Source organism: Antrostomus carolinensis, unplaced genomic scaffold (assembly GCF_000700745.2).
Source record: "Antrostomus carolinensis isolate BGI_N321 unplaced genomic scaffold, ASM70074v2 scaffold1209, whole genome shotgun sequence".
Lineage (NCBI taxonomy): Eukaryota > Metazoa > Chordata > Aves > Caprimulgiformes > Caprimulgidae > Antrostomus > Antrostomus carolinensis.
In genome coordinates, this window is record NW_010337645.1 from 1,349 (window position 1) to 14,305 (window position 12,957).

A 12,957-nucleotide genomic window follows, 5' to 3' on the forward strand; every position below is an offset into this window, starting at 1 on the left:
CAATTCTTCATTTACCTCACATTCATACTAATGTGGTCTGGTGAGCTGGCTTGAAGTTGATTTTGATGGCAGGTAGTGAATTAGTGATTCATTGACTTCCCCAGGAGCAGGAGTGGGATGAAGACCTAGAATTTGTTTTAAAACGTTGTATATTAAAATGCCAGCCTTGTATTAAGCCATCGATCCTTTTTGGGGGGCTTCCTCCCTCTCATGTTGTTCTGTGTTCAGCAGCTGATGGTGTGTCAAACTCTGTAGCTGCACCATCACTAAGAGCTAGTTTCCCACAATAGTGTATTTATTTACCAGATTATTAAATGCAAGCTTAATTAATATGGGTTTATATAGCACTTTCCCTCTGACAATTTCAAAGCACTGGGTGGAATTTAATTACACTTCACAGCTCCTTGTGGAAGAGGAGACACAAAGACATTCCCAACCTGTTCTTTGAATGTGGCGTAACCAGGGGCTTGGGGCATCACAGTTGTTTTCCCAAGGTCATGCGGCAAGTCGGTGGCAGAACTGGGAACACAGTTTGGGATTGCCACGCTTTTGTGTCATGCTCTAATTAAATCACATATCCTCCCTGGTGAAAGCTCAGTAAAGCTTTGAGATGTCAAAAACTGGAAAAGCTCAGGCAGCTTTCGATCATTATACTTTAAAAGCATGTATCCCACTCCAGTTTTTAATGTGGTTTAATTTGGGAGCATGAATCATGCTGATCTGGTCATTCACTCTGCTTTTTTTCTGCCATTGATGATGCCTAAGCATGATGCTACAGCGGCAAATCTGCCCCATTGGTCAACAAAGCGAAAAGTAGATTAAGGATTTGTTTTTAACTCACGTAAGTGGTCAGTGTTGTGCCCCAAAACATGATTTAGTTCTTACTTTTGTCATGCAGAACATAACCTTATTTGTTCTTTATAGAAATAGTAATTTTCATTGGATTCACCACTATTTAATCCAAACTTAATGGTATCCAGTAGAACAAATCTGGTTCAAATATCTCCTGGCAGTGCTCAGTAGAAGGCAAGGATTTGGTCTGCTGACTGTGTGTTGGGTTTCATTTTTATACTTGGATTCAGTGGTTTCTAAGAGATTTTTCATTGACAAGTTGAGGAACGGGATGAAGGAAAGACTGATGATTGTTTTTTTAAAATACATCTTCAGCATCCTCAAAAAAACTCCTTTCTATCACCTTTCCTGGTTAAAGAACACTCTCTTTTGAGATTTCTCACACTTAATGCAATCCCATTGCACTTCTTGACCATAAATCTTTTCTTAACAACCAGGAGGTTAGTTGTTAAAATAGAGGCAATATCTTCTATTCGGCAACAGGTACAGCTGGAAAAATTAGACAGGTATTTCAGATAGGCTCTTCTTCAGATGAAATGGAAGCAATGGTTTCAAAATGAAACATAGGTGGAGACAAATTACTCAAGAGTTGCCAGAGGTGGATCTGAATAACAAAATTTATAGACAAAATTGCAATAATTTTAAAATGTGGAATGTCAGAACTGGCATAGTGGGAACATGGTGCCCAGATTTAGTGTGGTGGCCAGCCTGGTATTAAAAGCAATCATATATTCAGTTTTCAGTATTATTTACAAATTTTCTGTTTAGGAATGTTCTGAACCTTTCCTTTTCACCCCAGCTTTGGCTACAAATCAGGTTAAAATTGTTGGTGAAGCACTCACGGTGAGTCAGTCATGAGCAAAGCATCAAAGAGCTGAGTAGAAATGAACGGGCTGGCCATGGCTCTTCTGTGCACTGTATGGAGGGGTGGGATTTCTCGGCTGTCCTGTCCAAGGTTCTTCTCCCAGCTTGAGAAGGATGGAGCAACTGACAAAGCAATGCAGGGGTCCCACGGTGTCTCTCTGCCCAGAGAACCTCTCTTTTGGAGGCGACTTTACACCTTGGGGCTCGTGAAGTGTTTTAGAGCAGCGACATACTTTACTTTTTCGACAGTAGTAGGTTGCAGTTGCTTTCTGAAGCTTTAGATAGTGGGTAACCTCTATCTAAGCTGCTTTGCAGGTTCTTTGCCCACACGGCAGCTGAGCTTCACTCGAGGAGAGACAAAGCCTACGAGGAGAAGCTGGGTCTGTTGTTAGACCAACTGCTGCTGTTGGTAAAAAGGGACAAGTCCTCAGGACACACAGATCTATCTTCAGGGTAATCTCAGTGCACTCTCTGCGATCTTTTTTTTCTTTTTTCTTTTAAAGCACAGTGAAAATACATCGAGTAAAGATCTTATCTGAGGCTCACAAAGACTGATGCGATCTCGCTACAGTCTTGGCTGTGCCCTGGATCTTAAGAACACCGGGTGTTTTGCCGAGCTGAAAGAAGAAGTGTTTCATGAGAGCACTGGGTTAAATCACATTAAGGCACCTGCCTTTCACTGCCATTAGTATTTTGGACTTTTAATAAGGGCCTTCCTTAGGGCAATGTTCTCTCCTAAGATGTTCTCAGCAGTCTGTGCCCGTTATTACTAATATTACTGGTTGCTCCCTCAGTGCATTCAGAGCTCCTGCTGATACTGACCTTGGCTCAGTGTCACGGAGGTTCAACGGGTACAGAATTGGGCAAGTCTCTAGAGCAGGGCTGGGCTTCATGGACCTGGCTGGAGTGCAGAGTGATCTGTCAAGTTGAACCACGCACACCGGGGCAGATAAATGTGTCTGTCTTGCCTGTCCATCTTCATCCTTCACATATTCTGGCAGCAAAAGCATTAAGTTTGTGTTAACGGCATAATTTGCTTTTATGGTAGAGGAGGAGTTTGGGAAAAGGGGCTGTGTGGCAATATGTAATAAAGAGTGCTAGCAGTCTAGGAGAGGGGTTTAATTTAGTGAAAGACTATAAATAGTCTCACCTATATGATAAGAGTCTTCATTATTGTTTACTGTTCCTGTTGCAATAAACTTCCTGCAGGATAATGGGCCTTTCAGGTCTTTCACAAATGTTTTTTGACACTTGAGCTGAAAACTTGGCTCTGTAAGGCTTACGTGGGAATTTTACCATGAGCTTTAATGAAGTTAGCATTTAATTCCTGGCTTTTTTCAGCTTTGTGCTATGTTGCTACAAAGCAGTTTCTTCAAACAGAGCTTTACACCCTGCTGAGTCCCTGTGACTTTGATGGGCGAAAGGATCAGCCCTGTTTATAGGTGATTGTGTTGTTAAGGTAGGTTACCCGGGGAGGGAAATGGGTGTCACATCTGTAGCACTAAGACACCTTTTTCATTTTTATTACACTGGTATAACAGACAAAATAAGTGTCTGTTGTCTCTCCATGTCTTACTCGCTAATGTAGCATACCTGATGTCACATGCAGGGTGACAAAATGTTGTCATTCTCATGGGACGTGACACATGTGGGCTTCTCTCCCGTAAATTAAAACAAGCTGCATTTTCATCTGATGCAAATTAAGTAACACACGCTGCAGAGAGAAAGTTCTTTAAAGCAAGTTACTTCGAGTTTGCAGGATGTCTGTCACTGGGGATCTTCTGAAAAACTGCAAACCTCAGCTTTTCCCTAAATCTCTACATAAAGATGCTATAAACTGTGGGGTGAAAGTTTCCATCCTCCAACTCAATTGACTGAGGAGAAGTTACTGAAGGGATGACCAAGGAGCTTATGTCATTAGGGCTTTCTGTGGCATTCGAAGGCACAGGGTTCCTTTTGCAATTCCTATGACTGCAGGGGGCCCGCTGACACGTAAATCAATGCAAAGTGGATTTTCACACTAAGAAGCGTTGCTAGATGAGATTTGTGAGGAGTTTTCAATTGCAAGTGCCCCGTTTTCCTTACTTTTCAAATTGGTTTACTGAATGCAGAAAGACTAAGCATATCTGGCTGCTGCTGAAATTGGGGGGAGTTTTGCAGGGTCTAAATTTTTTACTTCAAAAAAGAAAAGAAAATAAAATGCTTATGGCAGCTCTATACCATTCTGTTAATGTAGAAACCCAAATAGTGTTGTATCATTAGCTAAAGGAATAGCTGGATTTCCTTCAGGACTGATCAGCTGCTTTGTAAATTGTGGATCTTCTTTTTCTAATATTTCTTTCTGTGCGTGTTGCTGCTGGTGGGATGGGACCGATGGGAGAGACGTTGTTCTCTTCTGGGGGATGCTTAAGCGCTGGTGAGCACTTGCCACAAGAGGTCACTGCAAGAGTTGTTGCATTCCCAGGTTAATGTTTAAAATCTGAGAGAGAAGAGAAAAATTAAATTATTGATTTTTTTTTTTTTTTTTAGAGTAAACATCCATTTTTAAAAAATTGCTGTTGGAGGGAGTATACAGCCAAAGAATAATGTCAGGACATTAAGTGAGCTGTGGTAATATATTTAATTAGCCTGTTTAACAGGGTACCATTTGGTGGTTAACTGGGATTTTAAGTTACTCTTTTGGAAAGCAAAGGGAATTGTATTTTCTGGCTTGATAAAGTTAAGTAATAGAAGATGATTTTGGAGTTAGCACTATCATAACCTGTTTTTTTTTTGGTTTTTTTTTTGTTTTTTTCAGAAAAACAGTCTGATACTTGTTTAATCAGGGCACTCACTGACTGGCTATTTTAAATGCCAAGCCCTGGGTAGCCCAGGTAGCCAAGGCCTGAGCCTGCACTCGCAGGTGGCAGTGGGAGAGGGTCCAACTCCTGGCTTGTCCATAGCCCCATAGGAGACTTGCCCAAACCTTGGTACTGGGCTGGGATCCATATTGTTGGTAGTTTTGCATCAGCCACTTACACAAAGAGTGGAGCATGGGAGAGGCAGATGATTTTCTGCCAAAACAGGTTTTTTGAGATACAGCCAGGCTGTGTGAAACTGCAGCCTGGACTAGCTTCGGGCTGAGGGTTTGCAAGAGGAGCCCCTGTGTCTGGACAACTACTGATACCACAATTTTCTCATCTGGGAATGTGAAGCAAGCACTCTCCTTTGTATAAAGCTAGAAATCTGATTTTTGGTTACTCCCTGGGGTAACTGTGTGCCTTGAATGAGAGCTACAGTATGCTCCAGTTTAATTTCATTACATCTATTTTGTATTCTGCATAATTTTAATAGAGAACAGATTCATCGGTGGCATTTAGATGCTAAGCAGGATAGGTGAGGATTAGTTTAACTCCAGTATAAATGATTGTGTTGGGGAGAACCTGTGGTCAGAATTGTAAGAAATGTCATTTTATAGGCAACTCATAGGGACACTCTCTTGTCCTTATTGACTCAAAACCCTTCCTGGGGTCAGTGATGATGTGCCACAATAAAGTCAGGGGACTGCGCTGTTTGTGAGCTTTCACATTCAGAATGATTAAATAATATTTTAAGTTTTCAGGAGGTAAATTCCAGGCAGACTCTAATCTTTCTTCTTGAGCTTGCTTGCTAAATTGCTGAAAGCTGCCGTGTTCCCAGCCAAGTGACTTACACGTGGATTTAATATTTCAGCCAATGCTGGATTATTTATCTTTTGTTTTATTTGAGGAGCACTTCTTTGGGGCAGGAAATAGATCATTTCAGCATAGTTGGTATAGTGGCATCTTGCTCTGGGTTTAGCCCTCTTTGCATTTTCATAATATGAGTATTAAATCAAAACAACACTGGTACAGAGAGGTGACGTAAAGAGTTAGTCCTTTGAGAGATTTTTTTTTTTTTTTCAGGCAAGCAACGCTTAATGTGCTGGAGAAATTGGATGACACTGATGTTTTGCAAGCTTTAAAGACACCAGGGAAATAATAGCTTTGTTAGAAAACAGCTATGTGGTTTTATAGTAAGGAGTAGAAAAGCGCTGGTGGAGGTTGCTGCTTCAAGCACCGCAGTTTGTCTGCAGCCAACCCCAGAACTGGAGGGACGTTGGTGCCCATGGAGGCTCATTTCGGAGGGCAGTGACCTCCAAAAGGGTTTAGGATTTTCTGTTGTATTCTATGGGAATGCAGTACGTCTTGAGCATGTGATTATGAACAACACTAGTGGAAACAGATATTATCAGGGCCAAAACTTGCTCAGGAGAGCTAAAAGAAAATAAGAAATGAGCACATTTTTTAGGACCCCTCTCCCCAACACACACACACAGAGAAGCCCCACGAATTTTCCAGGATGATCAAAAAAGACTGCAGCAATACGTTGACCCTGTGTACTTATGAGAGTCAGTTGACAGCAGTTTTAAGTGGTTTGGGGCATTTATAAAACAGCATGAGCAAAAAAGGCAAATTCGAGACATTTCATGGACCTTGTCAGGTCTGTGCTCCATTTGCTCTGCAATGGAAGGGTGGTAATTCTGAAGGACAGTTCTGTGTAAAGTTGCTTGAGTTAAGAGTTTTTTCCTAGATGGAAACATTGCTTCTTTTTATTATTATAATAATTATTATTACTTGTGTTCTACAACTGCTTCATTTTTTTAAAAAAACCCCCATCTTTTCAATGGTAACTTTTCTAAAAAAGATTACTTGCCTATTTTCTTGGAATGAGCTGGAATTCTGAAATGGTGATTTAAACAATTTTGGTCACAAGTAGTATCCAGGCGTTCTTGAGAAAAGATGATTAGAGACAATGTTTCTCATTTGGCTAAGCATATCTCCTGGAATGATTTAGCTGTTCTTGCTCTCCTGTGATTACATAACTTGAATTTTACACTGCTCTGGGCATTTCGTTGGTTAAAGAAAATTGCTTGCACAATGTGGTCTCTTTTTTTTTTTTTTTTTTTTTTAAAAAAAAACAAAACAAGGCTTAGCACTGAATTGAGTATTAGCTACTGCAAGATAGAGTAAGATTAAAAGCTTGCTGCTCTACAGCTAAGACTGCCTTTATACAAAAGAGCCTTTTTACAAACTAGAAGCACAATGACAGCAAATAGAGTGCCTTTAGCAATTGTTTTCTTCAATTGTGCTTTCTAACCTGAAATTTTGCTAACTATATACTTCTCATACCCCAGTTCCTTGCCATCAGTATTAAACCTTGTAAATAGGAGAGTTATATTAGTTAATAAAAAGCCTGCTGACTTCCGAAGAAGAATCTAGCAACTCTGAGACAGGTGAGTCTGCTGGCTGAGCCCTGCTTCCCCACTCTGGCGTTTAGACGTGCCTAGTCCAAGAAATTATACAACCTACAGATTTGTGACTTGGGCTCTCTACAATATATCACAAAGGGGGATGGGTGGAGAAAATGATTGGTGGAGGCAATGACATCAAGACAAGCTTACAAATAATAAAAATTGATTTTTATCTCTAAGGAAATGAGAAGTGGAAATGCATTTTCAGTGCATCGGAGAAACACAAGCAAGGATGAATGTATTACCAGACATTTCAGGCTAATCATCGGGCAAGTTTTGAAGTTAGCTGCATGTTAATGTTTTCTGAGTATGAGATACCACCACATGGTAACCAGGATCACAGTTGCATAGTTTCATATACTGGATCAGACCATTGGTCTGTCAGATTTACTGTCCTGCTTTCAGCAATGGCCAATGTCTAGCAGACCAGGGGAGAAGTCCCCAGCCTCCATAGTAAAACACTTGTGAGACTGGGTGCTGCTGTACATGGAGAGAGAAGCCTTTCCTTTCTGGGCCACAGCCACAGCACAGATGTTGCCCAGGTTTTAGTTACTGGTGTCTTACTGCAGAATGTGAACTGTATTTATGTATTGCCATCCGTAACTTTGGCTATCCTTGGCAATCACTGTTGTGATCCTATTCTTTCCATGAGGTTGAATACTTAAAAACTGAGTAAATTCAGGTGTTCTGGTGCAGGCGTAGTGGCTGAGTTTGATATTGTCCAATTATTAGTAGCTAAACTCTCTGAAGAAATACTTGTCTTTGAAAACATCTCCAATATAATATATTCCTAAAAAAAAAAAACCAAAAAACTAGCTTGCCGAATACAGTTCTTGTGTATTGAATCCAACAGGCTTGAGAACATCTCCAATATAATATATTCCTTAAAAAAAAAAAAACAAAACCAAAAACTAGCTTGCAGAATACAGTTCTTGTGTATTGAATCCAACAGGAAGACAGCTGTGGAGATCCCAGCACTGGTGTCCTTGCTATGCTCATCACTCTGCAATTTGCAGACCTTTAGTTGTCTCCTTTTTGTTTTCTTCTGATGAAGGCACAAAACACCGGTCTTATGTGTTGAAGACTAGAGCAAGCAATGAGAGCTTGCCTCTCCCATGGAGTCTGAGCCTGGGTCTGTCTGGTAGAAGGCATCTGCCCTGGGGGAGGCAGCCCTTGGAGTGTGGGATTGCAGGGCTCATGCCCATATTTTAGAAAAGACTGATGGTGTTAAAGTCCTTTGACTCACTCCAAAAAAAGTGACTTGTATTTCTGTTGTATTCTGTGGGGATGCAGTATGTCTTGAACATGTGATTGGAGTCACTGTAAACAACACCAGCAGAAAGAGGTATTATCAGCACCAAGACTTGCTCAGGAGAGCTAAAAGAAAATAAGAAATGAGCACATTTTTTAGGACCCCTCTCCCCAACACAGAAAGGAGCCCCATGAGTTTTCCAAGGTGATCTAAACAAGACTGCAGCAATACGCTGATCCCATGTAGTTATACAGAGAGTCAGTTGACAGCAGTTTAAGTGGTTAGGGGCTGAAGTAACAAATTACTTTGGTATGAAGTAACCAGTGTGGAGAGTAGGACATCATGGGAAGGGGAAGACAAGTAGTGAACTTGGGATTTGATGATGGACGTGCACCCAGTGTTTGCCTGCAGCAGTGCTGGTGGGGCAGGTCCCTGGGCTGCTGTCGGGTGAATAGCTGTGGTCTGGGTGGGTTTCCTCCCTGCTGCCTACTATGAGCATGGATGTCTCTCAGGAAAGAGCAAATCAGTTGGCAGCCCACAAGCAGGTCTGTAGCACACTTGTCTTTCACTGTACCTTGAATGAAGGCTTGACTTGTGCTAAGAGGCTGCTACGGAACTTGACCAGAGTCACTGCAGCAGGGCACGGGGGACATCAAGGTGCCCTTGGCTGAGGGTCCTTGCTTTGGAGCTGCTGGGAAAGGAAGCCAGGAGGAACATGCAGCCAGTTGTACTTGGAAGGAACAGACTCATCTTTGCTGTTAGGGCTGCGGAAAACCAGGGAGATTTTATGTAATGCTCAGGCTTTACTCCATGTCTCCTGCTTCTTGTAGCCAGGGCATCTCCCTTCGGGTAGGAAAGCAAATTTTGAAAGTTGGCATTTAGGCTTAAAATATTTGTGATGGATTCAAATAAATTCTTTGAGCTTAAAAGTGTTAGACTTCAAAAAAAAAATCTAAACTTCTGTTTCTTACATTGGTTGGCTTTTAAATATTTTTTAATCTGCTTTTCTACAGGAAATCCAATAATCTCCAGATTACTTTTTTTTTTTTGGTAGAAATTCATGTTTATAAAGAAAAAAAAAAAGAAATACCTTTTTTTTCAGTGCACTTTCCTTGTTCAACAGAATGTTTGCATAAGAAGAGTGCATATAGCTCATGCAAACCCCGTGTCACTTTTATGTGAAAATGAATGTGTGCACCTGAGTATATGTCTGTAATTGACATAACCATTCTTTACTCTTAGAAAGAAAATTTGTAAAAATCTCCTTAATTTTTTTTCTCCACAAGAACTGCAGAAAGGAATATTTCCTATAATTTCTATACAGCAGTGATTGTTAATAGTTATATGTGAATAGCTTTTTAACATCAGCGAATGGGACCAGTTAATTCCATAGCTGCAGTCAAAATGAAATTGAAAACAGTAAAAACAAAGAAAACTCCAAAGATCATCAGAAACTACAATTTGAGAATCTCTACTAAGTGAGAGCACTATTTCTGAAACAAAATTGGGAATATTTGGTGTCGATGAACATAAAATGCCACAACATTGTGTTTAAGCAAAGTGGGTATTTCCTTCTTTGAAAATGCCTTGCTAAAAGCGAAGATGGAAGAATCATTCCAAACTAGTAAATAAAACTATTTTAGGACTAACTCATACTGTGTTGGTGCCAGTCTGTGCGTATAATCTGTAGGCACTGACTGAAAGAATAGATGACTGAGGTGATATTTAAACCTGAGTTCAGCCTCCTAGAAATACTCCCTGCCCGTATTTTGTACGTACAGCAATGGATGCATGTTACTGGGATGAGCCAAACCCACCTATTTGCATTTTTAATAGACTGGCACTGACATTCAGTACTTGTTTTGTGTTATTTCAATGTGTAAGGTCCCTTTGGTGCTCATTAGTTCCCCAATCATGCTGAATTTCCACGTGGGTCACTTAATATCAGTGCTCCCAGGCGTGATGTGGCTCGTGGTGTACCACGAGATGCGGTGTGGGCACATCTCACCCCTCCCCAGCAGCTCCCAGCACTCTCTGTCCCTCATCCCAGGGATGCAGGCTGTATCCTGCAAAACAGACTGGGACCTGACAGGAGGAAAAATTTACTTGTCTTAAGCAAAAGAGTTGTCATCAGCATTAGGCACACATACAGTTCAGCATTTACAACTCAGTTTGCAAGTTAATTTAAGGTTGATTTCAAGATACATATAAAATGAAAATCTAACGTGATACCTTGCCCAGATGTGAATAAATGAATCCTTTCCAAATTATTAAAGCATTGGTGCTTATATCAGTATTTTGGGATGCAAGAAGCTACTTATGTTACTAGGAGTTATCCTGTTTCATCACAATTTCTTTTCTGATGCCCATTTTGATTTTATTTCCCTCTGAAATTTCATGATAGGAGTTACCACCGTGAATAACTCTGCATCTGCGGTGTAACACACAAGGGATTTAAATGTACTTTGCCACTAACACCAGCCCTTTCTCTCTTCCTCTTTTCAGAATCCAGTTTTTTGTTGGGAAATGCCCAGATTGTGGACTGGCCTGTAGTTTATAGTAATGACGGTTTTTGTAAACTCTCTGGATATCATCGAGCTGACGTCATGCAGAAGAGCAGCACTTGCAGGTATGCTGGCTGGCTGTTCGTTGCCACTTGATGCACTTTAAAAATTATAATATGCTGGGAAGAGCAATGAGGTTTTGGAAAAAGAACTGGTGTAAGAAAAGCATTGTTTTGCAGAAATTAAAGTACTGAAACAGGCTTTAAATGAATGGAACCAGCAATTTAGCCAGGACATGGTAAAGCGCTTTGAAATTTATGACATCAATATGAATGTGCTCTAGCTAAAAATCCAATAAAGAATGTGGGGTTTTAGGTAATATATTTCAAAGGCTTTTTTTGATAGATTTTCGTTAATTCTCCTATTATGATGTCAGGAGACAGTGGGCTATTCTGTAGCCCATGTTGGTCCCTGTTATTACACTCACAGAGCACAGTAATGTGCAAGCTACATCTTTATTCCTGAGGGAGTGATTAAGCTGATGATATATTTACTCTAAGCATTGCAGCTTTATGGCTTTTTCCTTTTGTTGGTGGTCTTTCAGGAATGGGCAGCTGTAATTTATGGTTAGACATGCATCTGCGCCTTGTCTGCTGCATCCTTTAAAAGGAGATGCTTTGGGGAAAGACTAAATCCCTAATGTGTGTGCACGTGCGTGTGTGCCTGAGGAAAGAAAAGGAAGGGCAGAGGCCGTAAGGAATGGCTGAGATACAAGTCTTTGTAGGTTTTCCCTTTATGCATTCAGGGAGTGACCAACGCCAGGGTGCTGGGAGGAGGGAGCTGTGTACCTACAGTGATGATTTTTGGGAGGTGGGTGCTGCCAGACACTGATCAACAGCTGATGCTTCAGCTGGCAGGAGCAGGGCATGCAGCGAGCCTGTCCTCGGGTGTCAGTCATTGCAGACTCCAAAAAGCATCATGTGCTGATGCATTCAGCTGCTGGGAAGGGGAGGAAGCCTTTGGGGGTCCAGGGTTGCTCTGTGCAGCCAGTTGTCCTCTAATGGGCAATGGAGAAGAGATGGGCATGTGCTGCTGAAATGAATTATTCATTCACACAGGACCAACAAAGTCGATATATTCAGTGGGGCTGAGAGAAACAGCCTTATCACAGCCCTTCCGGACATACATACGTGCTTTCCCCTTTGCTCTCTTCTATCCTGTGTGTTGAACTGTGTAAGTTTGCTGTGAGCCAGCACTTTTATAGTCTGTGCACATTAAAATAATTACAAATACAGAATGAGATTGTAGGAAAAATGTTAAGGACGTGAAGGTTTAGCAATACCTTTCTGATAATGGTTCCCCTGTGCCTCAAATACTGAGGGGATCAGAAGGTTTATTCCATCTGAGTGCTTTTTGTGAATGTGATGGGCTCTAGTTACCATTTGTAAGGATCCTGTTTTGACCATGTTCAAGTAGATCATGCAGGCGAATCATATAGATGCAAACTCAAGGAGGAATTATTGTGGAAAGTTGAATTGGTAGCAAAGGTATATTTTTTCTTTAATTATCATACTATAAAACGGTCTGGATTTTGGAGAGGCCTCTCTACACTCACAGCATGGCTAGTGCTCCTTTTCTGTCTGGGTCTTAGCTAGTGGAGTTATACGTGCAGTGTGATGTTTCCTGCTTCTTAGGAGACATCCCAGTCTTGCAGATTAGAGGAGAGCTGGAGCAGTTTTCAGCATGGTCTGACGTGCAACGTGTAGCCTTCTAGAGCAACGTCTTTGGAGCTGCTCTCTACTGAGCAGCTGGGCAGCTGTACACAATGGAAAATAATCTTGAAGGCCAATGGTGCCTGCTCAGGCTTACTCAGTAGAATGTCCTTGGAGGTTTTTTGGTATCTGGGCTATTATTTATAGTATTTTCTGATTCAGGCTCTCAGTCCAGATGTGCTTTGTTATGCCCAGATTATGTTACATTATACATAAAAATTGCTTTATATATAATGTTTGCTTTATTGTTCTAAGGCAAGTGCAATGGGATAAGAGTGCTATGGTGCCACACCTTTATTGCAGGTTTTGGAAGGGTCTGTTTTTACTGGTTTTTAGTGCCAAAAGTCCAACCAACTGAAAATACACAGGGACAAGTGTTGTAAATCTAGCCCCCGATTCGAG

At 41.1% G+C, this 12,957-nt stretch overlaps 1 protein-coding gene across 1 annotated transcript in view; it reads left to right on the forward strand.

Annotated features, from left to right (window-relative positions):
• Positions 1 to 12,957, forward strand: part of LOC104530587 (potassium voltage-gated channel subfamily H member 5) — a 65,320-nt gene that overhangs the window by 1,316 nt on the left and 51,047 nt on the right. Inside the window, exon 2 of the mRNA XM_010175226.1 lies at positions 10,785 to 10,908. Coding sequence (XP_010173528.1) covers positions 10,785 to 10,908 — 124 coding nt within the window. The remainder of the gene's footprint in view (positions 1 to 10,784; positions 10,909 to 12,957) is intronic.